Source organism: Cyanistes caeruleus, chromosome 7, assembly GCF_971803275.1.
Source record: "Cyanistes caeruleus chromosome 7, bCyaCae1.hap1.1, whole genome shotgun sequence".
Classification (NCBI taxonomy): Eukaryota; Metazoa; Chordata; class Aves; order Passeriformes; family Paridae; genus Cyanistes; species Cyanistes caeruleus.
In genome coordinates, this window is record NC_141707.1 from 6702386 (window position 1) to 6728275 (window position 25890).

Consider the following 25890-nt stretch of genomic DNA (forward strand, 5'->3'; position numbering starts at 1 on the left):
GAACATTTTCAACACCTAATTTTGATTAGCAAAGAATGAAGTGCAAGCTAAGCTTTGTTTTTTCAGAAGGCAAATGCAAAAAAATGATACCTTTTTAAAATGAGAAGTTCCTTCTTTGATAAAAAGCTTTCATTTGGGTTTAATTACAACCTCCCAACATACTATTTTCATTTTTGCTCCTTCTGCTTTCCTGTCTCCCTCATCACTAGGGTCAGCATCTCAGACATCTCCTGATCTGAGAAGTAAAGTTCTTTCATTAATTTTATTGGTTTTGTACTTTTCCATTTAAGCCAGAGCTTTACTGATTACTAAAAGTCAAACAAGCGTTTTTTCCTTAAATTAGAAAAAAATTATCATAACAAAAATATTTAACAAAAAGAAGCTCAAAAGGAAAGCACATAAAGCCCTTTAAAATGCACATGACCTAGAACTTGCATGCCAGCTCTACAAATTTTCAAATAAAATTTCAAAATCTCATGGTGTTGCATGGTAGAAGACAACATGGCACGAGAAGCTCTGCACTACAAGACACCACATTCTGCTCATTTTCTCTTCAGTGAACTGAACTGCAGATAAATGACCCAGAAAGCAGCAGGAAATGAGGACATATCACCAGCAGGGCTTTATGAATATTATTTGTTAGAAGACGTAACTCTCTTAACAATACCCGACCCGTGACTAATTTCAGGGGGTCAGGGTGATCTTTGCCCTCCACTGTGTAGGGCATTATTCTTCTCTAGAGAAGTTCAGAGGTTAATGAATAAAGTGCCAGCAAAGAAGAAATGAGACTGAGCAAGAAAATGCTCGTTCTTGGTCTCTGCTATAAATAATGCTCTCATTAAAATTCTGCCTTGGAAGAAAGGCAAGTCCATTAGTCTAGGAGCTAATTTTTACTGGCTCCTTAGATGTATGCATATTAAAAATTCAGTGTTTATAATTGCCAGCCATCAACCACCTAGTCAGTGCTGTTCTTGGAGTTTTTAATTATTTACTTCATTTGCATAGACACTCCAATTTATGATCAACCATTTGGTTATCAAGGGACAGTTTTAGTAATTCCTCTTTTGTGTTTTTATTTATTCCTTCTGTATCCCCAGCAGGAGGGCCGAGAGGACCTTTACCAAGGCAGGTGGCAGTGGGATGGGCTCATCCTCAGTCTCCCACCCTACCTCATGGCCAGGTTCTAAGGACACCTGCTGAACACCTGTATCCCACCTTGGAGCATGACAAGGGGGTACAAGGAGAGCCCTCCTACCCAAAGCCTTCACCTCCGCTTCCTCAGCTCTTGCTGAAGGCCCTTGCCTGGTTCCTGGGCCCCAGAAGGGGCTCACACCTTGGAATGTGCTCCCTCTTTCGCTGCAGATGTTCTCCTTTGGGATTTTAGTCTGGGCTGTGTTCTCCTCCTCTCACAACCTCGTTTTGCTCCCTGAGGATACAACTGCTGTGAAACCGCCTCCAGTCCTGTCCTCCCTCGGGACCAGCAGCCTCTGCTGTTCCTGCTCCTAAGTGGACACTCCATGTTTCTCCTCAAAGGGCTGTCTGCCCAGTGCCTGGGGCACAGGAGAGAGAGAGAAAACCTTGGGTGTTCTGCAGTGGCACAGGAGCCCACCACAAGCTGCTGCCCTGAGCAGCCCGAGTGCAACTTCTGCTGCCAGCACTCCAGCTGGACATCATTCCCCCAGGGACCACCAGCCCAGGGGGAACACTGAGTCCTGAAAATCCACCCTGGTTTTGGTTCATCAGGAAAAACAACTGAATTACCCAACCCAAGGCGTGCTGTCTGCCCTCAGAGTTCCCTGGTGGGCTCAGCAGCAATGGGAATGGTTGATTTGCCATCCTGGTATCCCCATGTCCTCCCCGTGTCCCCATGGCCGGTGACTTTTTGCAGACAAGACACCAGGCAGCAAATGTGACAGGAGGGTGCAGCCCTGCCTGGCAGAAAGGGAATTGATTATCAATCCCTCTTTTTGCCAGGGATCATCTCTTTGCTGCAATTCATACTTTTCAACAGCCAGCCTCCAGAAGGCTTTGGGGGAAGTGAGGGCAATGACACCAGAGACTACAAATCAATCGCTATTTTAGAGCCTTTTATTTGGTAGAAGCTTCCAAGCAGAAAACAGATACCAAAAATATATAATATATCCTGATTTTTTGTTAGCTGTTTCCTTTCCTTAAGCTCTTTTATGCCCTGATTTTCTCTTGACACCACTGCTTACTTTGCTTTCACATCGATCTCTCTTACTACTTATTTTTCATTTATCCTTGATTTTATCTTTCTATCATCTTCCTCTCTCTTAACCTACACCATCCATAGTTATCTGGGAGGGAAGTATAACATGATTTATCTACTCTACACTGTCATCTTCCCTCTTGTTCCATCCCAAATCCCTCTCGAAAATGGGACAGTAACAATGACAGAGGATGGAGTGAGGTCTGCCTAATTTATATTGTCTTGAAGTTATCACTTTGATCACTCTGCCTGCTTTTGGTCAGGACATTTTGTGGGGTTTGGCACAGTAGGATGCACGCAATAAAGAAAAATTCCAGGCATGCAATGGAACACTCCTCACTTGTGGGACACTTCTCATCAGGGCAGGAATTTTCTAAGGGCCATGGAAGCAGTCCTGAGCACCCAGCTCTGATTTTATTTATATTTACACCTTCTCTAATGATTTAATTTGCATCCTGTTATTAACAGAAGTGCTGTCAACAAAAATTTACAATGTGAGAAATAGACCTAACAATAAACCTGGACAAAGAACGGGTCAGTTTAAATAAATCAACTGATATGACTTTGATAAAATAGTATCAGCAGTGCTGAAAAACACCTTTTATAAAGTTAAGGCTTCCAGAATCAAAGAAACTCTCTGTTTTAAAATATTGATAAGATATAAGTATATTGTTAGTAATTGAAAAATAGATCAAAATTATCAAAGGGGAAAATCCACAGTTCTGTAGACAGGACACAGCTCACAGGGGGTACAGGGACCCATTTCACACATCTTGATTTACAGGATATGGGATGCAAGTTCTGCTCCTGCATCTATTCTAGGATAAAATTGTTGACAGAACCAGTTCCAGTCAGAAATCCCTGGCACTGCACACCCCCAGCTCTGAGCTCTGCCCACCTCAGAAATCCTTCCTGGGACTGAGCCCTCCCTGCTCCCCCCTGGGGATGGAGAAAATTTCCACTGGGATGCCACCCAGCATGTGAGAGAAGCTTCCAAAATAAAGATGTTTCCACAGAAATAATTGGATCAATCAGGTTTTTATGATTAAATTCTCTTCCGTCAGATAATATTCTAACCGTGTTAAGAGTGATTTTGTGTTTAGGTCTGTAACATATCCTTAGCCTCTGTAATTATCTGGAAAACCATACTGTGTTTACTGTATTGATTCAGCTATTGGAAATCTTGAGATTGCCATGAAATATTTCTTTTCATTATGCCATTTCTGAAGTTGAATATTGCTGCAAATAAATAGCAGGCAATTATTTTAATACCCTCTTACTGCACATTACTTATGAAGATTGTTCTAATTTGCTAAAGACACAACCAATTTATCTAAACAGAGTTATTTAACACCAGCATGGATTAACTTTATATAGCCAGGTAGGCAGAACTATGGAACTCTTTCTTTTCTTGGTCTTAAATGAAGGAAAAGAGTCAAAATGTTGACTTTTATACCAGAAAGATGTGCTCCATCAAAATCTCTGCTACTTTGGTGCTGCTTATGAAGCAGTTTGGTGCTACTCAGGAAGTTTATATTTTATACATATATATATATATATATATATATACACACATATATATATATATATAAGCTCCATTTGTAACCTACGTTACCTGCTCCTAAAGAATTGATCATTTCCTCTGAGCTCATCTACACAAGGAAAGAAGATTTACAGAAATAGAAAACAATTTTTTGTGAGGTTTTTTTGGTCTATGAATGCTGGCAGAAAGCCACTGTTTCCCTGAATCTGTAATTTTATGCCCCTGTGTTCAGCAGATGTTTATCTAAATCATTTAATTCTGTTTTTCTGGTTTAGACACATTTAGTATTAAGGAACAACCCCTGAGTAGCAGCATACATTAAAAGTTAATTAAGAGGAAGTTAAAGAAAAATTATTTTTTCATACCACCAGCAGATACTTATTTCATTTTGGCAGGTTAAAAAATAAAAAAAAAATTTGGAGAAAGGTGTGAGAACCAATGATGCACATATTTTGGGAAAAGCTTTATTTTCCATTTCCTTACATGATAATTAGGGAATGCAATCCACTTGCTAATGCTGAGTGAGTAAGAAATGTAAATTGCTCCATTAATTTGTTTAATAACCAAACTCTCAAAAGTTCTAAGTCAGACAGCAGATGGGGGCTGTCACCACAAACACAGCCCAATTTTGAACATTACACCAGTACACACAATTTACTGCCTCCCTAGTTATCATCAGTGCAGAGCAATGACTTTATTGTGTTAGATTTAATGCAAATATTTACTCTTGACTACTCATAAGTGTTTCTGGAGTAGAAAAATATATCTAGAAAATGTGTGCAGCCCCATACTCATATAAACACACTTTTGCAGGTGTGTGGCAGTTGTTTAATTCTGCTTTACAGAAAGTCACACTCCACTGGAAACTCCAGGGTCTAAATTAAAGGAAATATGTGCATTTTCCTGCAGAAAAGGGGTATTTTTTGTATTTAAAAAAAAAAAAAGAATAAAGAAAGCTCTTCAAAACCATAGCAGTTCTTGCAAACCCCATCTTATAGATCAGAAAAAGAAAGGTTTTAGAGGGACCCAATTTCACTACAAAATCTACTCCTAAACCAAAATTATTCAAATATGTTACACATTTTTTTCCCAGAAAAAAACATGTTTTTTTCCCCCTCACAGTATCTTGCATTGCCTATCCCATTTCCTATGAGCCTGACTTTTTATAAACTCCAATTACACTCACACAAATACAACATATTTGCACTTTAACTGGGTCAAATAAATTCTACCAAATGCAGAGAGTTTCAAACTCAACTTTCCACCTCAAGCAGTAAAAGCAGATGCATGGCACTGCTGGATGGAGCTGGGAAGTGCCAGCTTTGGGCACAGGTCCTGACCCTTCCTGTAATTCTGTAAAAATGCTGTTGCTTTTGCACAAATCTCATATAAACCAGTTTAAATCAAAAGTAGGCCTTGGCACAGTTGTATCACCACCCAGCACTGAGTAACCTCCTTTCCTGTGGCTTGTTCACAGTGCAGAATTGGGCACTCCACTGATGCTGGAGCATTGTCACCAGCACAGGAAGATCACAGACAAAGGCTTTGTCACTGAATGTCACTGAATTCTGCTTCTTGCCTACCAGCTCTGTCCCAGGGATTCCCATCTGAGTGTGATGTCTTATTTCTGAAAGATTATTGCTCCTCCATAAAACGTTTTCTGAGGGGAAAGAAACAATCAGCTGAGTAAGGGACTGGCATGTAAAATACTATCATTTGCAAAACACTGGCCTGAAACCCTCTTGGAGGCAGAGAAGCTGGGCTTGAGCCACAGGAGAGGGAAAACAGGAATGCCATAATCACATTTTTACTTTTAGAGAAAATGAGGAGCTAAATAAACTGTAAAACCAGTCTTTACCGGTAAATCCTTTCTGTCCTGAAAGGCACGCTGAGCAGAGCAGGAACAGCCAGTTCCCAGGGGATCAACTGGTGGTACCTTTTTGGCAGCGCCTCATTCCGCCTGTGCTGGTGCCAGGACACTCAGAGTCCTGAAACAATTAATTTTAGTAGTGCCACAGCGAACCACTGCCAGAAATCTGAACTTGAGAGACAACGATGCTGCTGCTGCTGCTGCTGATGGCTTTTCTCCTCTAGGCCTGAAATCACCCCGCAGTCATGAGGGGATTTGGGACTGCTCTCCTGAAAAGAAGCTCACAGACCTCAGCATGCCAGGAAAGCAGGACACAAAATGTCCAAACATAACATTTCTGAGGGGATTAGCGCACCCACGGTTGGATTTGTCATGGGATAGTGTGGGACACTGGGATTTATGGCAGGGATGAGTAACTGCATGCTGACTGCCTCGATAAATGTGTGTTTTTGAGGTATGTCTAATTGTTCCAGGAAAATAAAGGAGATGCCAGTACATACATGAGGAGAAAACATGCAGAGGAAGTTCTGTGAGCAATCCCAGGGTACTCAGAGGAGAAGCCTGTCATCATCTGAAGAGCCTAGCAAATGTCACAATGCAAGGAAACCTGGCTGTCACTGCAGTGACCCAGCAAGTCACACCTCTGACTGGAACATGTCTCCTTGATGGACCCAGAGATGGAAACAGATGTCTTTCCATTGCTTCACATAAATTTCAGCATGCAACTAGCAGTGGATTCTTTGCTGCTGAGCGAGGGACACTTGGGGCTCTCAGGATATTGGGAGGGACAGCTCTCCACAGAGCCACTTCTGGTTCTGACAATCTCACAATTCCAGTGCCATGACACCACCTCATCTGCAAGGCAGCTAATGGACATGTGCTCCTATTTCCATGGGTGATGTGAAATCCCACCAGGATTGTCTCCTGGAGCACTTTTAAATACAGTTCTACAACACAAATGCTCCTCCTTGGGTCTCCTCTCCAGCAGCCCATGCCAATGTCTCCCAATCCACATTGGCACTGTCCAACACCTGAAGCTCCTTCCCAGGACATATTCTGTCCTATTCTGTCATATTCCTCATCCTACCTCCACTATTTCAGCAATCAGGTCTGTCTCTCATTTGCATAAAATTAATCTTTTCCACAGAACTACCTAAAAACACGAGTGGGGAACAATATTCCAGAAAGAGAGAACTGAATATGTTGTATTTTAGAGTATCATCTTGATGCTCCTCGGAGGTCCCTTCCAACTCAGCATATTCCATGATCTGCAGTTTGTTAGTACAGCACACTGACAGGGCGAGACTCTCACTCTTTAATGTGCTTTTCTCATTCCCAACACTGCAGCCCAAGGGGGAAAGGAGAGATGGAAGGGAGGGGAGGTGATATGGTGAGGTGATATTGAGGTGATATGGTGAGGTGATGTGGTGAGGGGATATGGTGAGGGGATATGGTGAGGGGATATGGTGAGGGGATATGGTGAGGTGATATGGTGAGGTGATATGGTGAGGGGATATGGTGAGGGGATATGGTGAGGGGATATGGGGAGGTGATATGGTGAGGGGATATGGTGAGGGGATATGGTGAGGGGATATGGTGAGGGGATATGGGGAGGTGATATGGTGAGGTGATGTGGTGAGGGGATATGGTGAGGGGATATGGTGAGGGGATATGGTGAGGGGATATGGGGAGGTGATATGGTGAGGGGATATGGTGAGGGGATATGGTGAGGGGATATGGTGAGGGGATATGGGGAGGGGATATGGGGAGGGGATATGGTGAGGGGATATGGTGAGGGGATATGGGGAGGGGATATGGGGAGGGGATATGGGGAGGTGATGTGGTGAGGGGATATGGTGAGGGGATATGGTGAGGTGATATTGAGGGGATATGGTGAGGGGATATGGTGAGGGGATATGGTGAGGGGATATGGTGGGGGGATATGCCCACCACTCTCATGCAAATCCCTGGGGCTCTGAAGAAGAGCCACCTCCTGAGTCCCACATCTGCCTTGCAATAGGCCAACCACGCTGCCTCAACACAACACATCCTCAGCTACTAACTGTGCTTCTGAATGTGGCAGAGGAGTTCAACTGCAATCAAAGGGCTGCGTTTTGGCCTTGGACAGCAGCATGTGAACACCTCCCTGTGCTGCTGCCTTCAGGGTGTCAGAGCACACAGCTGTTTAACACCTGTGAGTGCCTGGCAGTACATCCAATATGCACCACCAGAATTCCATCCTTTGGGCAACGTTTGAAGTGTGAATTCCCTCTGCAAACCTTCACCAGTCATCAGTGCTCCATGGGGTGTTCTACCCCAAAACCAATCTGGCAGCCTGCAGCTTTTCCTGCAAAACCAGGGCCCTCAGCTATTCTGCACACGACAAAATTGACCACTTTAGCTTTCTTGAAGCAACAAGAAAATATTTTTATGCAAATACCTTACAAGGTCTGAAATTCCATTTGTCTGAACACAACACAGCTGAAGTCATCCCAAAGGTCTGTCTGCTTCTCAGTTCAAGCCATTTCCCAGGCAGTATCTAGAATTTCCTCTTATGGAAAGGACTTGAAGCCCAAAGCAGCCATCCCCTGAGGCTGTGGAGAGCCAGAGTGGGAATAAATGTATCCACAAGCAGTTAAAAGGGAGCAATCTATGCAAACACATCGAGTCATCACCAATATTTTGATTCAGTTTTTACCAAACTGAAAAACCTAATAGTTGAAAATGTATTACTTACTTCAGGTTAATTGTTAGAAGAAAGGAAATAGATTTGTAAGGTTTGGAGTTTATTTGGGTTTTAATAGATGTTTTTGAGAATGTGTAGCCACAGTCACCATGGTGTTTAACTTCACAGACTGACAGATTTATCTAGCTCTTTTACAACCTGAAGTGCACAGGATTATCTCCCCCCTCCCACCACTGCCTCATCAAGAAGAGGATTTGGTTTGGAGAAGATGCTTTGGAGCAGAAACCAACTGCAGCCAGCACAGCAATCACTATCCAACAGTGTTAGGTGGTCTTTTTGAAATTGTTCTGGCAAACACCTCCGTGCTCCCCTCCCTGCAACCTTTCACACCTGTAAAAATCCATGGACCAACCTGACTGGCATCTAAAACCTTGCTTCTCACGCCTATAAAATAATAATAAAAATAAATGCTCAGTGTAATACAAAGCATTGCTTGTGACATTAAACAATAACATAATAGTTCCAGTGAAATTTTGTGCTCTTTGGCTGAAGTTTCTGGCTTCTGTCCTGGGCTCTCAGCTGTCCAGAGTAGAAACATGCTACAGTTTTCTATCTCCTACTTCATACACCAGAGCCCTGGTCTGGAAGAGAGTGTTAATAGAATATCAACTAAGTAAATTTAGCCATTATTTTAAATTAATTTAGGTATTGCCTGGTCAGTGGTCATCTGGTAGACACATTATTACACACATGCACACACCAAATTGCTTTTTTGCTAATGACTCATTTGTTTTTATTCATGCCTGTTTCAAAAGAACGATTAAGTTGAAAATGACCTTTTGAAGATTGTACTTGTGGACCAATCTTATCATTTTTAATTACTTGCTTTGCTTTAATTGTTACATTAGGAACTATTAAGAAAGCAGCCAGCTTCATAATCAATAATTTAATTAGAGTTTTAGGACCAGGAAGTCAATGCAAATGTTATTCTGCAGCCAGGCCTTTCCCAAAACCTTTGAAAGAACTTTACTCCCGTTTTGTTTCAAAGTGACATTGGTGACGTAGAAATTAAACTCATTCTTCCTGCAGTATATCCTGCCCACACTTTATGGATGGACACGGGGAAGAAGTTCAGATTCAGGTCAGTCTGCACCCTGCCCAGGCAGAGGCACAACCTGCTTCCCTCACTCCATTCCCCTCATTTTCATTTCACCCTGAGCTCCCCCAGACCCTGTGCCAGGAGCCACACAGTGCTTACTGGAACCCATGGCCAGACTTCCAATATGTTAAATTTACCTATTTATAGCTCTCTAATTACTACTAATATTCAAAGAGAAGCAGCAAGTGAAAACAGATTAAATTTGCCTCAATGGGTGGTGAATTAATGCCCCCCTTCCCTCCACTGCTTCTCTCTGCCTGCCCTTGCAAGTTTACAACTTGTTATAGATATATATTCTATTCTATTCTATTCTATTCTATTCTATTCTATTCTATTATAGGCTTTTTGCAAATATTAAAATGAATGTTATATGTGTAATGTTGGAAAACTTTCCTGTATGAGACTTAGAAATCGTGGTGTAATACAGACATACATACATACATACAGACATACATACATAAATATATATATATATTTATTCTGTAGTATGGTATTAAAATAAAGACTGCTTTTGTTCATATAACCCAGAGAATGAAAAGATAGTCAGAAACCACCCCCCCTGCATTCTTTGATTCTTAGATTATTTTATCCAGATGAAGACAGCAGTGACCAGAGCTCCAAGGGAGGAATTTATTGAATCTCTGTTGGGGAGGGGGGAGTTGAAGCTAAACAAAGGAACATCTAAAACTTGAGAGGAATGTTTGAATCATGCATAAGAATTTATGAATATGCAAGAGATTTGTGTTTTTAAGGGACAATCTGAACACCTCCCCATCACCCGTGCTGGGAGTTGAGGAAAACAGCACAAGGATGAGAGGGAGCCTTGAAGCACAGCAGCAGCTTTGGTAAAAGGCACAGAGTCCTGCAGGGCTGCAGCAATGGAGGCAATCCATGTGCCATTCCAGGACAGGCACGGCTGTACCTAACTAGGGAGGGATCACAGGGCTGCTCCAACCCTGGGAAAGGCAGTGATGAGAGGAAGGAGCCAGCACTTGTTCCAAGACACCAATAAGTCAAAGTCAGGCTGGGCTGCACCACAAGGAGCCTGCTCTGGAGTGTGTGGACTTTGGAGGAAACTCCTGCAGAGCCCCTGGGGAAACCATGACTGCACAGGACAGAAAGCATCCATCTGCAGAGGATCCTGGGGCTCCTGGAACTGGCTCATGGGCCTGTCTCTGTTTTGGAAGACAGGTGTCTGCTAGGGAGGGCAGGAGCCTTCCTTGGAATGAAAAATGTTGACCCCCTCGCTCTGAATTACTATAAATTTGAAATCAAGGGGCTCTCAGGCAGAGATCTGGGGACAGGAATAACAGCTCTTTACTAGAGTGTGTATAACGAGGCAAACAAGGGAGGAAGAAGAAGCAGCAGCAGCTCTGTCTGGGTGATGGTGAGTTCCCTTCTCCAAACCACAACAGCTCTGAGGGAGGGTGTCCTGCTCTCCAGCCCTAGAAGCCAGCCAGCCCCCAGCTGCTCCTGCCCTCCCTTTTTCCTGTCCCCCTTCCCCCCTGGGCCCAGCCAAACTCCCTGTGTTTCTCAAGCACCCACCAAGCACCATCAATGAGGCTTCCCTGCAACTAATGGGCAAAAAATTCCATAGGTGAGAGGGAACAAAAGGATGGACCCCTAACCCCCAACAGGGCCCAAGGCTGGCAGAGCTCAAGGAGGATTTGGACAAGGCTCTGAGGGACAGGGTGGGATTGTTAGGGATGGTGCTGTGCAGAGCCAGGAGTTGGACTGGATGGTCCTCGTGGGTCCCTTCCAGCTCAGCACATCCTGTGACTCTCCAGCAGCAGCTTAAATGACTGTGAATATCATGATGGAAAGTGTTACTTTAATCTAACCTCACTGCCATTTATACATTTCACATGAATTGCAAGGCAAGCTGCAGATTTAAGCTTTAACACACACAACTGTCTTATGAGGATAAGACTTTCCCTTGAAATTAAAATTTTCTATGTTTTGGGGGGAAGGCAGAGGAAGACAACTCATTAATGGGCTGAATTCCCACTGGCAAGAGGACTCTGACATCCACTGGACAGGACAGGGCAGTGAATGGCTTAATAAAACAATTAAAACCTTTTAAGGGCCACTAACTCACCTGGAGCTTTAGAGTCAGGGAATCATTTTGGCTGGAAAAGACCTTCAAGATCATCAAGTCCAACTTTTGAGCTCTGCAGAACAACCTGTCTGATTCTAGAAGGTTTATTCTGATTTAAACCTGGTTTAACAGGGAAAAATGCCAATGGGATCAGCTGATTGTACAATTTGTTAAAGTGTTGATGTAATGGTTTGATTTGGAAGACAAATCCAAGGGAAAGACACAATTCCAGTGTGAGGGTGATCCTGGGAACAGCAGCCACACACATTTTGAATGGCAGTGGTTTTCCTGCCTGTCAGGAAGGGGAAAAAAACCCCACAGCAAAACAAGAACATTAGATATTTTCTTCCTTATTTATTTTCTTGCAACTTATCCAAGTTGCATTTATATGTTCATTATTTGAAATGTTTTATTGCAATCTGCCTTTTTCACTGAAGGTGTTTTGATATCAAGTCAGGATGTAGCATTTTTAAAAACTGCATTGACCAAATCAAGTTGGGGTTTTTTCCCCCAATTTTTTTTTCCATTATTAGAAAGCAATCTTGACTTTTTTTCCTCAGCCATACTTCTCTTTTTAACAATTGGCACTAAGTCTCTAGGAAAGCATCCCAAACAGATTTAACATAAACCTTTTTGAATCTGACTTTTGTCTTTTGTGATACTACTTCTGGGAGAAAACATAATCTGCATTCATAACTATTTGTTCTTGATTTCCTATTTCACTGTGACTCAAATTCCTTTTCATGTTTACACAGGGAGTTTGAAAATATGAACCCATTATTTACAAATGCACAGAATCAGGAACTCAGAATTTGTTACACTTGATGCCAGGAACTGGACTTATCCTTGCACTTATCCCTTATTTACAGCAACATAATTCAATTGCACTGGGAGATTTGGAGTTTGCATGGAAGAGCTCTTTGTCTCCAATACTGACAACTTCAATCTCTGACCTACTTTTGAAGAGGATTGATTTGGACCTTAAACTGCCTGTCAAAGGTTTTTTAAATGACCCATCCTGTCTATCTACTCAGCTCATGAATTCATTCCTCAGGAGTTCAAAAGGGTTCAAATAAAACTGACAAATCCAATACTCTGAAGGGATTCTGACTGATAATTTTGTGTCTAAGGTGTTTACTTGGGGATAAATCAACTAGAATAGGCTAAAAATTATAAAGACAACCAGATTGCTTTTCAAAATCATTCCCTTTTGGCTGCTCAATGCTTCTCTCAGGCACCTGATCCTTAAACACTTCATCATTTTTCCTGAATTTGCCTTGTGAATGACCATTCCAAAGGGACACAGGCAAAATATAGATAGGCAGAATCCCTGCAAAGATCTGGGTGTTCCCATGAGCTCTAAGTCCACCAACAAAAAGGTTCTGACACAATCCATATTGAAAAGGTAATTTATATTTCACTGGAAGAAACAAAACTATGATAGGATATGTAAGGGAATTACTAATGTAGAAATTACTAAACAGCGACAAAATAAACACTGGAAAATAAGTGGTCTAAAAGATAATTTCATTAGAAGAAAATAAATTAAAAAGGTTATCTAAGGAAATTATAAGCTTGGAACGATTTCCCTGAATTTAACTAAAAGTTAACCAGCTTTGAGCTGTAACAGGAACCACAGCAAGAGTGTCCCAGGCCAAAGACATCCCAGGGATGGAGAGGATGGGCTGGATCGTGAAGGAGAAAATTGCAAAGCTGCAGCTTAGATCAGCATCCTTGTAATTATTCCACATCCATATGAAACACACAGGCAGCCAAGTGCTCATCATCAGAATGCTGCAGCACAGCTGGAAACCTCAGCCAACAGCTCAGAAACTGCCCTGTGCATGGATTTATTTATTCTCTGGTAGGACACGGAGTGAAAAGCCCTAGAAATGGCCACTGTCCTCAAAAGACCCAGGTGCCTTCAGCCAGAGCCCTTTCACAAAGGAAAAAACTCAAGTGAGCACCCCCAGGTCCTTGGGGTTTGCTCTGCTGTTTCTTTGGATGCAGGGATGGATCATTTTGGGACCTCTGTGGGGCAGATGATGGAAAGCCAAGGAAGAGCAGAGCAGGCAGAACCTCGATTTAACACTCCTCAGAACGTGGTGCTGGGCTTGCTGAGGGGTCCTGCTCCTCCTTTGGGTTCCCTGGCTGTTTCCCACAGACCAAACTGTGTGGGAACCTGATCAAACTCATTTTTATTTATGTTCAAGAATATTTAACGTATAATAAAATATTTAATAATATAATAAATATAAGGTATAATATAATAAATATATTTAATAATGTATAAAAAGGTATTTAATGTTCAAGAGCCATTAGCACACCATGATAAGCAGACACTGGAGCACAGAAGCTGCAATTTATTAACAACTACTGTAGTAAAAAGGGCTGTTCCTAAGAACCTCTTTTGTCCCATGCCACATTTGAAGACAGAACACTGCCCTACAGAAGCCCCCAGCAGCCTCTTCCTCTTTTGCCTGACCACTTCTTCCTAATGAATTCCTCTGGGTGTGGTGCAGCCCCAGAGCCCCAGCCTGGGTTAAATGTGGTGCACCACACTCAGGATCCAGATTCTCCACAGCCATGCACAGATATCCCTGCAGAAGCCTGAAAGGAGGCTCTGCCTCAATTCCCACTGCCCTCCCTCGCTCTGGGGAAGGGGAAACTGCAGGAGTCTCTGAGGAGGGAAAGAGCCAGAGCCAGGTTTTTACTGGGAGCTTCTTGCTGCTGTTCAGGCAGGATTTGGGGCAATTTCATTCTGATTTTTTTCCCTTTTCCTGTGAGATTGGTGCCTGTATTATTCATCAAGGACCACGCTACCTTGGAGCTTCTAAGTTTTGATTCTGCTCTTCAGCCCACAAATCACTGACAAGGACACAATTTGATGTGCAGAGGCAGAACTGGCAGCTGGTCACTGTTCTGCTGTGCTGCCTCACCCCTGCTCCAGTCAGCTCTGAGCCAAATAGGAAAAAGTTGACATCCTTGATGCCCTCCTCCCTGAATGTCAGAGGTATTACTTTGATAGTGGGGTGGGAATGGGATCCTTTTATTTGTGTTATGCAGCAATCTTCTGCAAAAGGAATGCAGGTAAAATATCTTAAATCACTGAGCTGCACAAAGAAATACATCCTGGATAACTAAAATATTAAACTTGAATATCAGTGAGAGGTAGAGACCAAAATGGACACAAATTATCGAGCAATATTTCAAACTCTTGTTATTTCACAAAATCAAATAGGACTAGAGCATTGTGTGGCTGTGACTTTTTACAGAGCTCTGTGTGTGCTGAGCTTTGTTCACAAGAACAGAGAAACTGATGTGAATGGGACTGGCCTGCTAAGGACACACAGAATTCTTTCCAAATCCTCGTTGGACACATTCCTCAGGGCATTACTACTGAAAGCTGCCTTTTAAATGACAGTCTCTCCCCAATGTTTTCAGAAATGAAATATCCAGTTATAGAACCTGACATTTCAAAAATCAGAAAGCAGATGAGATAGTTACTAAATCAATAACTTTCAAAGATGTAGAGTGAAAAATGTATTTTTTTTCCTTCCCTTCTATTTAATTATTTAAGTGTATAAAGATTTGGTATCTCATCTGTCTGATAAAAAGAGCAGAAGTTCAAGCTTGGCTCAAATGGTGTCAAGATAAATGTGAGCAGCCCCAAGAAATGGCTGCAGAGGCTGTGGGAGATGCAGAGGAGTGGGAGGAATTAACCCAGGCAGGGGAATTTGTACCCAGGGGGTCACAGGCTCTTTTGCACCTCTCACATTCACACTGGACACACTTTGCAATCCACCAGTGGAGATGCTTCCCCTGATGTGTCAGCGAGGAATTTTCCTGGTGAAAAGCCAGAACACACTTGTCTTTCTATGAACCTGGCACAAAGAGGAATAAATTCAGCAGCTTGTCTTGGCACCAGAGCCATCAGCTTCACTGGCAAGGAATTCCCAGCAGAGAATTGCAGCCTGGGTCTTCACATCTGATCTGCTGCACGTCTGGCACAGCATGAGCGTGGTCCCTGCCCAAATCCAACACCAAAGCTGTAATTCTCCCTCAGGGTTTGGAAAGAGCCACAAGTGCAATTCATCTTTCTCTGTTCTCACTTTCCTATGGCCAATATATCCCTTAGGTTTAAAATTACAGTCAACGTGATGAAGATTTTTTTGAAACCACTGGATGGATCTTACTTTCTGTTACCCAAAAAGAAAAAAAAAAAAGAGGAAAAAAGTAATGCCTTGAGTTTCCAAAGTCTGCAGGCTGCTACAGAGTTCCAGCTTAGTAATTACAAAGATTTATGTTCCAAATCCTGCCCCAAATCCAGAGCTCATTGTCCATTCAACTTACACTGCTCTGACTTACAGTTCTCTGTATCCATTATCTTTAATAATAAAGAGCTGACTGCACTTAATGATTGAAGAGCAAGATGTGATTTGCAATAGGAATCTGATTTATGAGAAAACAAACTCAAGCGTGGTTTTCATGTTTCATTAAAAGTATCTTAAATGTACTCCTTAATGCTAATTGATCACACAGAGGTGAGAAAATACTCTGTTCCTAATTAATGGGATAAAATAATTCATCTTCTTCGTGGAGGGAACATTTAATATCATTCAGCTTTTAGAGGGAGGTGGCATCTTCACAGGGATTTCACCACCTCAAGTGAGTTTTTACCGTGAGCATTTATCCCAAAACCACTGTAAAGATTTCCCACTCAACATGGAAAAAAATTCAACAGAATAAATACACAACAAAATGCCACGTACAACGTTCTCTTTTCACAAAAACATTGTCTTTCCTGTCTTAGCAAAATTACCCACAGCTGAAAAACAATATTGGTGAGCAAATATAGAGGCTTTTTCCTTATGTTTGTCAAAGGAAAACTCCTTGATGACTCTGTTAATTTGCTATGAGCAGGAGATTACTGAGATATTTGCAAGATAAAGTTCCTTGCAGGATTTATTGAAAACGAAACAAAGCATAAATCTATTTTTTCATTAAGCATTTCACTTTTGTTTGTACTTCAATATTTTTTTTCCTCTTTTTGAATTATTCATATTCAGATATCAAATATTCCTACAAACCAATGCATTTAGGAATAATGAGTCTTGACTAGTTTCATTTTAACTCATTGTGCTTTCTGACCAGGATTATTATTATTATTATTAAATGACCTTCTATTCAGTCAGTTTCTATGATCCAGAAATAGAAATTGCCTAATGAGCATTTCAAGTATTCCACTGTCATTTCCATGGCAGTTTTTCCTATCCTGTGCTTGTATAGCTCTGATGACAACACCATTTCATGGACACCAGCAGCTCTGCCTGCTTCCTCTCAAAGCCCTTCCATGAATTCCACCTTCTCCATTTGAGGCTGCAGTCTTTACACTGTCTGAGAAATGCAGAGTGGCTGTAACACCAACTGAAGGAATAATCTGAGTACTTCCAAAGTTGCTCCATACCACAGAAACAGCAATAATTATTAGATTTTCTGATGAAAGATGGAAAAAAAAAATCCTCTTGCCTTGTTCTTGTGTTCTACTTGAACAGGATTTGCATGTTTGGTTTGCAAAGCAGCAGGGACAAATACACTCTCCAGTGTACTCAATACATTTTTACCTGTTCCAGAGGTGGAAGGTAGAGAAGAACAGGGGAGGAGAGGCAGAGTTTCTGTCACTACCTGCAGTGATATAACATGGAGAAAATAATGCATGTTCCATGTAGAATCAGTGGAGTTCTGGAGGAGGAGAGGCAGATCCTTTCTAGAGGAGGTGTTACATGGTGACATTTTTGGTCAGAAGATAACAAAGGTGCTAGTGAATATTTTACTGGCACATCACCCTTACTTTCTATTTTGATTTCACACTGGGTTTCATTTTCCTCATGTCACACAGAGACATCACAGCTTTGCCTGAATTCAGGAAGTGACCAAGGCCAAGCCTGCTTACCGTTCTGACATCCCAGAGAGACAAGGTCTTGTCAGCAGAGCTGGTGAGAGCGGTGCTGGAGAAGGGCAGGAACTCGATGCTGTTGACTGAGTCCTCATGGCCACGCAGGGTGTACCTGCACCTCTCACTGCAAGAGACAAAAAACAGCAATGCAGCACCCTCCACTCAGGGTAATATGAACAACAGACAACTTTAGGTGAATGAAGTGCACGTTTCACACATCTCCCCAGCTGCTCCTTGGAAAGGTGAACATTGACAATGATTCCTCACCTGAGCATTGCCCCATGGAAACAGTCACAAAACCCAGCCCATTGGTATTTGCTTCCCAGTAATGGAAGGTGGAAAAGGAAGGTATAAAGAAATGAGAAGTGGGTTTTAAACATTTTTGAATCCTAGGAAGGAACAATGAAAGCACCACTTTGTGTTCCCCAGGTGCATCCTCAAAAACCTTGTTGATGCAGAAAAAAAACAAAACAGGAACGTGGATGAAAAGGCAGGATAGAGACAGCACCATTTCCTTTTTATACACATCAAATTCCTTTGTTTCAAAGGGTCTGAGAGATTGGACTGTGCCCACGTGTACCCTGAAAAAAGCCAGTGAGTGCTGGCAACTTGGTTTTCCTCTCAAGGCCTGCACAAAGACTTAGAGAAAGCAGGCGGTGCCTGGGAGCTTTACTGAGGGTAAAGTCTTGTCCCTGTGGACACCCAAAACTTCCCTTTTCTCTGAAGGAGAGGTCTCTGGCTATGGATTAACCACACCAGTGCAAAATAGTCTCTGGCTATGGATTAACCACTGCAAGCTCCAAGTTCTTAAAGCAGAGTTGAGGGAACAGAGTTGCACCCCAAGAATTGAGGTGCTCATCAAGAACTCAGAGCTCAGATGGAATTACCTGTGAAGTGGTTCTGAAAGTTCTTTCAAGGCTGAAGACACCCAGCCACTGCACCTTCTTCCAGCTGAGCAGCTGAGGATTTACACCCTAGAGCTTTTGGGCTGGCTTTCTCACTGCTTTGCTTTGTTTTCTTTGAATGAGTTCATTTCTGAGACAACACTGTTGGTGTTTCTCAGCTGAGGGGATGGACCTGACACAGATGGAACTCCAGACAGGAAGCTTTTCCCATTGTAGGAAACTGGACACAACCACGATGACACTGCTGAGGGGAATCAGTTCTCCCACCAAACAGCCTGACCTTGGCTGGACAGCTGTAACCTTGTGGAAGATTTTTTGGGTTTTGCTTTGGCTTCTGTGCACACACCAGAGCAGAACATTCCTTAAACTGGAGCTGAGGAGAAGAGAAGAGCCCGAGGATTCCCCTATCCAGACAAGACAGAAGGTGGAATGTGGGAATCCCAAATCTGGGATTATGTAAACTCAGCAGACTGGCAAAGGCTCAACTCCTTCAGAAGCACGTCAAGAGGGGGGATGGTTGAAATAATCCAGGATCCATCACTCATTAATAAACAAGTGTTTCACTCCATGATTTCCTCAGATAAACATAAAACTTAAATGTGCAGTCTTTGTACTGTTATATCCTGTGAAAACAAACAGGTAGGGGAGCATACTGTAGAAAAAAACTGATCAATGTAAACTCAGTAGCAGTTCTATCCTCTTTGTTCAGCTGAGTCAAAAATAGTATGAAAAAATAAAAGCCAACAACTCATCATAAATTACTGCAGCTTTCAGCCAGAGCTCAGAATTTTATTCCCTGCTCATGTGATTCTGACAGTAGAAACACACCTCCCTGGAGCTGGCTGCTGAATATATCACTGGGGCTTGCAAATTAGATTACTGGGTGGCTCTTAACAGAGAAATTTCTTACAATATTTATTAAGGAAGCTGTCAGCAGGGGGGAATTAAAGATGTGATTTTTCTTCCTTTTTTTTTCCCCTGCCTGTGTGTCCCCAGAAGACTCTGAGAGCTCCTGCTGGCTCTGTAGCACCAGCACAGGAGATCAGTGGCTGCCCTGAGGGCCAGGAGAGCTGCAAGGTTGGCATGGACAATCCCCTGAGCACTGATCTAACTCCTCAGACCTGCTTTAGTGCTTTTCCCTTTGCCAGACTGCAGTGATATCCTGTGCTGAAAACCAAGCCTGTCCCCACAAAGGCAGAGCAGAAGGGAGATAAGTAACTTCTGAGGAGAAATATTATCCAGGAAATAGATTTCAAAGAAATATTAGATTCCACTGGTATCACTTTACAGAATCTATGTTTTTCTATTATAGATAATACATTATACCACCCAGTGTTATCTGTTATATAGCCTACATGTGTTATTTTGTCACAAGGACTCATTTTAAACCAGACATAAAGTGTTTGGCTGCACGAGGTATCTGATATTCATGATCACTTGATATACAACAGTAAAATAACTTCAATAAAATAATTCTTTTGTCTCACCGTCTCATCTCAATGTTTTACACCACAAATACGCCTTTTCCATCTCAGATCTTCTATTTGTGCCTAGCTATGCCATTTTTCAAAGGTGCCCCATCATTTCCAGCTTGTGTTCCAGTGTAAAGGCTCTGAACAGTTTCTGACAAGGAAAATCCTGCTGCATTTTTTTTGTGGGCACTTAGCACTTTTGAAAACATAGACAGCTTTCCATGCCACAGTGTGAGAGTGGTTCCATTGGAAGAAAGGGAATATTTTCCTGTATTAACAAGGTGTGTCTATGCCCTCTTCAAAGGCTGGGGAAGAACAATGTCTTCAGCCTGCTAAACTGGGCTTGGGGTGAAAGAACACAGGGAAAGGAATGCAGGTACAGGAAAAAAAATGATATTTTGTTTGTCAGGCACTGATGTAAGATCTGGACCATCCCAGGCAGCCAGGCTGCAAGAACAGGCTTGTGAGAGATTAATTAGGTGCCAAAGCAGGAAGGCCCATTCAGAATCCCTCAGCAAGGTGAAAATGGACTGAAGTGATGGACCATGACAGCAACAGAAGGGAAGGAAATGATTTGCACTTTTCCATCAGGAACACAAACACCCAGCCCTGATGCAGCCTCTCTCCTTCCCCCTTCCCTATCACTGCACACTGATGAGCTCTGGCTCTCGAGATCTCATTTACCACTCTGATAACTGACTGACTGAATATTTCTGAGAACCTTCCCCCAATGCTACATAAAATAAATTCATCTTTCCTTCCAGCTGAGACGTAATTTCAGCAAGATTTTCTCGTACCAGCCATCTTCTGGTTGGAAAGGGCAACAATTTATCTAGATGTTCTTTTTCCACAAAAAAGAAAGTTGATAGGAAGGGTAGAGCATCACCCTGGTTTTTTCATGGAAGCTCATGTTTCTATCCAATGGTACAAGTTAATCTACATTAGAATAAATCTGTAGCTACATCCACTGAGTATTTTTCTCACTGTGAACACAGAACCTCATGGAAGCCTCACAGCCTCTGAATATCCTGGTTCAGAAGACAGAGGGGATCATGTATGAACAGGTTAGACACTGGCACAAATCTTGATGCCTCAAGAGGTTCTCAATAAATGATGCCACGAGAAAAATGCTGCTCAGTAGCTCAGATTGCATGCTGAACCTCACTCAGACACCACTCCAACCTTCATCCTTTCCCTGTGTTAGTACAGGACTAATTATCCTCAATGATTTCTTTTTTCTGCAGTAATTTCCACTCCCTTAAATCCAGGTGAGGTGATGATGTCCATCAGTAAATCAGCCTTCATTCTACCTCACCAGGTTTGGATGTTTGCTGAGAGTTTCAAACAAACAGATTCCAATCCAGAAGCACATCTGTGCCAGGAATGTTGGCTTCAATTAACCATACCAATATTGATATCATTATCTCAACAGATGGGGAAGATTTCATTTCTAGAGACTTCTCCTTTGAAAACCACATTCCAGAACGGTCCATTCAAATTCCAAAGGCCTTTCAGTAAAACTGCATTGAAAACAAAAGATATGAAATATTTCCACTCAAATAAGACTTCAGTGAGTATTCCCAGGCTCTGCACAAATGTAAAACAGCAGACAGAAAAATACCCATCAGATATTCCATCTGCAGGAACTGAAAGGGAGTACAGGCAGTGGGGAGATTCCTCTTGCCCTACATGCTTTCCCACTAAAACTCAGGAAGAACAAAGCAGTGCCCAGCCTGCCCTCACTACCAAATATGCAGCAAACCACAGGCAGACAACATGTGGCCAATTTTTCTGCTACTTAAATGTTTCAAAAACCACCCCACACATGCTGGCAGTCCTATGGATAGGGATTTTTTTCTCCCTTTCTTGATATTTTTTTTTTAAGCATGTGGTTGGAAAAATTTAGGGAATGGAGGGTGATGCCATTTCAGTGAGTACTTAGGTAGCCATCATTACTTATTTTATATGCCATATTGAATCTTAGTTCAAGCATTTTAATTAAAACTACCTACACAACCATTTGAAATTAATGAGATTTTGAGCTTGTTCTTTGGAGTCAGTGCCTCTCCCACCCACCTTTTCCCATGCCTTCAGAGGAATTCATTAAACAATGAATTCCCAAACAGGAACTCCCAAACTGTAGTAACTTCCCCAAAATACCAAATCATCCCATGGAGCAAACACTAAACTAAAGTCTCTCTCATAGCTAATAAGAAATGTTCTTCTGTGTGAGCTGCAAACAAAAATTTCCAGGGCCAGTTACACCAGAAAATCACAAAGTTCTGTGAAGGTGGACACAACATTTCTGAGGAAGATTTGTAAAGACACACCACAACCAGTGCTCCTGTTGGGCTGGAATTGTAACAGTCAAAAGGAGAATTCTTTCTAACAAAACCTAATCCTATCAATTTCTCATCATATGCCTCTATCTCCAAAAGGAGTTTAAATTCAGCACAGAACTCTCCCAGCCAAGATCAATGGCCAAGGATATCAAATGGGCTGGCTTAAGACATTAAAATGCCAGCTCGGTTTATGCTGTTATAAATGCATCCTATCATGTCTTTACGTTTTATGACCTCTATTTTATTTCTAGGTAGCTTCACACATGACACATCTGATTATTCATGTCAAAGAATGTAAAACTACCAGTATCTCAGTAAAAAGTGCCTGCCATCATTTATGACAGTGATTTATTTATTTTATTTTTTTTTACCCATTATTTCACTAAATGTAACACATTTTCTGAGACATTGACATGTGAGGACACTTACTCTAGAAAGTACATTTGTCTCTGGAAAGATACACAACAGTATGATGCTGTCAATATGAAACACTTTGTTCTATTATTACTTATGCTTAATAAAATGGAGCTCTCTTCCAATTGTGAACATTCATTTGTGCTTTCTCTCAAACCAGTGTTTGACACTTGGAAAATGCAGTGTTGAAGGAGATGCTCCTGCAGCTTCTGTGACAATGCAAATGTTTCTCCTCCGGTATTTAGAAACATTTAGAAAGAGAATACAAATTTAATGCTTCTCTGTGTAATTTATTTTCATATTTAGCACTCGTGGAACATTTAAATCTCTGTGATCTGAGTGCTCTGCAAAACAAGGATCCTTCCCTGGCAAGGATCAGTTTGCAGAGCAACTCACGACTTTCTCAGTCTGGTGAAATCTGGTGTCAGATAATTTCAATTTTTTTAAGTTCAGACTGAGCAGAAGCAGGATTAAGTATTAAACCCTGCTGTCACCACTCCCATCAGGGGCTGCTTTGAGGGGCTGAAGGACACAGGCACAGTGAGCACATCCCACCCCCAATCCAGGTCTGTCACCACAGGAGCCTGGCACTGCTCTGGTGCACAGTAAATTGAGCATCTAAAAGGAAACTGATCTCTGAAGGGAGATGGACTTAACTGCTAAGTGCAAGGGTGGGGTTTTTCCCAACTTCCTCAGTCCTTGTCTTCCTCCTTCTGCCAAAAGCAAAGAAAAATCTTCCCAAATAGGAAGACTTAACCAAGGAAGAAAAAACCCCAACCATGACACAAATGTTTTATTAGTGTTTTCTAGGTATATCAACAAACATTCCTCATCTGACTCAGCAGGTTTGTAAGTGTGCTGCAAAATCTTGTAACATCCTTTTCTCACATCTCCTTGCCCACAGTTGTACTGTTAAAACACAGAGCTTCTGAACTCCATCAAACTGAGTCCTTCCACTGACAGGACATAAGTCAACGTCAGCAGTTACATTTCTGACGTGCTTGCTAAGTTCTGAAAGGCTGCAGTAGTTTGTTTTTGAGTGCAGATTTCCTCTCTGAGATCAAGAAAAGCTCTTTTCCCCTCCCTCAAAGTTTGCAAAGACTCAACCTCACCAGCTCTGCTTCAGCTCCTGCTGAAAACTGTAATAAAAGGCACCAGGATTTATTAGCTGAAGAGATTCCACCTGCTGCAAGAAGGAATTGCAGTCCCAACCTTCTCCTGACCCTGCTGGTGGAAGGAACACCCTGGGCTTTGTGCTCACACTGGATGCACCTCCACCCCCAGGTACACCCCAGTCTGCTCCAAATTTGTCTCACACTCATTGTGAGCCCCCACTTTTAGCAAAACTCCAAGGGAAGGCTGAAGGGCAGTGCCTGACCATGATGGTCCTTAAATGTGGGTCTGGTTTGATGAGTGTGAGCACACTGAGTGCCCCCAGCCCAGTCCCAAGCACTCTGGGGTTCACTCCTGAGAGCACCTCAGGAGGTTAAAACCTTCCCACAGCAGAGAGGTGCAGGTCCCTCAGTGTTCCCATAAACTTGTTGAGTATTTCCCTTCCCACTCCACACCCTCCCATCCCATGGTGGTCCCTCCACAGCCTCCCACCCCTGAGCCATTCGTGTGCTGTCAACAGCAACACCCAAACAGGAGAAGAAAGCTATTTTATTGTGCTGGAAATTCATTTCATCCCCAGGGACCTTGCCTCCTTACATATTCTGCTGTTCTAAACATTACTTTGTCCCATTTCTATAACTTGAAAGAGCCTCTTTGGCAAATAATACACAGAAAGGGAAAATTGAATGTACCTGAGAACAAAAAAAATACAAAAAAGCACATGCAGAACAGAAAAGGAGAGCAATACATTACATTAAATGAAGTCTGATAGCTTGAACTTCAGATTCAGTGAGGTCTAATAGTGAGGGACATTTGGCAAAATTCCCCTAATAAATTTATAATTAACCAGCAGAAAGCAATGCTCCGGTCAGATTTCTATTCTGCAGTGAAATTAGGTAACAGCCAAATAATCACAGTCCTTGAAAGAGAGTGCTGTGAATGCAGGAGAAAAAGGTTGCAAAACTTCATGCCTTACCTTTGGGATTAAAGTGCTTATTTGCCTCAATTCCTGATAATTTATGTAACACAATATGCATTACTGGAAAAGTAGCCAATTATAACACTGTATTTATTTTTCTGGCAGAACTCTAGTGTGTGTATTTAAGTAGAAGCTGTGTGTTTATTGAGTGTATGGGAACCTTCCACTACCAGGCAGACACAGAAATGCAGCATTGAGTTAAAAAATACTCTCAGACAAAAAATAAAGCACAAAATTTTGAGGCCACCACTGGTAGCTGTGGTGTTGGACACAGGCTGGCTGCCTGATACCAGCCTGGGAAATGATAAAATGATAAATGATAAAAACCTGATTTTTTACCAGGTTTCTGTATCAAGTGCACACAGATATTATTAGGGTGGGCTTTACAGAACCAAGATTCTCCCTGGGACCGTGGCTGGTTGGAACTCTGGCAAAAATAGGCAAAATAGAAATTTAATCAATTACCTTTTGGTGCTTGATTGATTCCAATGCTACTCAAACTCAGGATCTATTTTGATAAACATTAGGAATACTAAATATGATTGCCAATAGCTTTATATGTTTTTTTGAGTGAAAAGCTCAAGTTTCTGAATTAATAATATTCCACTTAGGCTTTCATTAGAAGGTGTGAAAACTTTGCCAATAATCTATCTCCTTTTTTTATTGGCTTGAAACATGAATAATGAATCTGCTCATTATTACACTGAAGATTTAGTTTCTTAATGTCTTGCATTTCTTTGAACAAATGAAGTGTTCTATGAGAAGTATTATTATATGTATTATTGTCTGATTCCAGATGAAGAGGTTTTGGTGTGAAGCTTCAATTTTTTTAAAGGAAAGATAAAACAGTAAGACAGAAAATCTCTGCTTATGGTATTTTTATAAGATTTTATGGTATTTTTGTAAGATGGTAATATATTCTTCAGTCTCTTTTACTAAGTAGGTTTGGCTGTAGCTCATCAAAGTATCTTTAAGATCTCACTGCTCAACACCTGATTGTTGGCAGCATGTTTCAGCTCATGGCAACAGCTGTTGCAAAAACTCACTTCCCACTGAAACTGGGCTCCAAATCAATTTTGGGAATTTATTGCAACAACTTTAGTTCAAACAGAAGCCTGTTACT

At 41.9% G+C, this 25890-nt stretch overlaps 1 protein-coding gene across 4 annotated transcripts in view; it reads right to left on the reverse strand.

The window, feature by feature from the left end:
• The window catches only part of SPAG16 (sperm associated antigen 16), a 358732-nt gene that overhangs the window by 130652 nt on the left and 202190 nt on the right, over positions 1 to 25890 (reverse strand). For all 4 annotated transcript variants that reach the window (XM_023930625.2, XM_086896301.1, XM_086896300.1 and 1 more), the window contains one exon: positions 17540 to 17666. In XM_023930625.2, coding sequence (XP_023786393.2) covers positions 17540 to 17666 — 127 coding nt within the window. The remainder of the gene's footprint in view (positions 1 to 17539; positions 17667 to 25890) is intronic.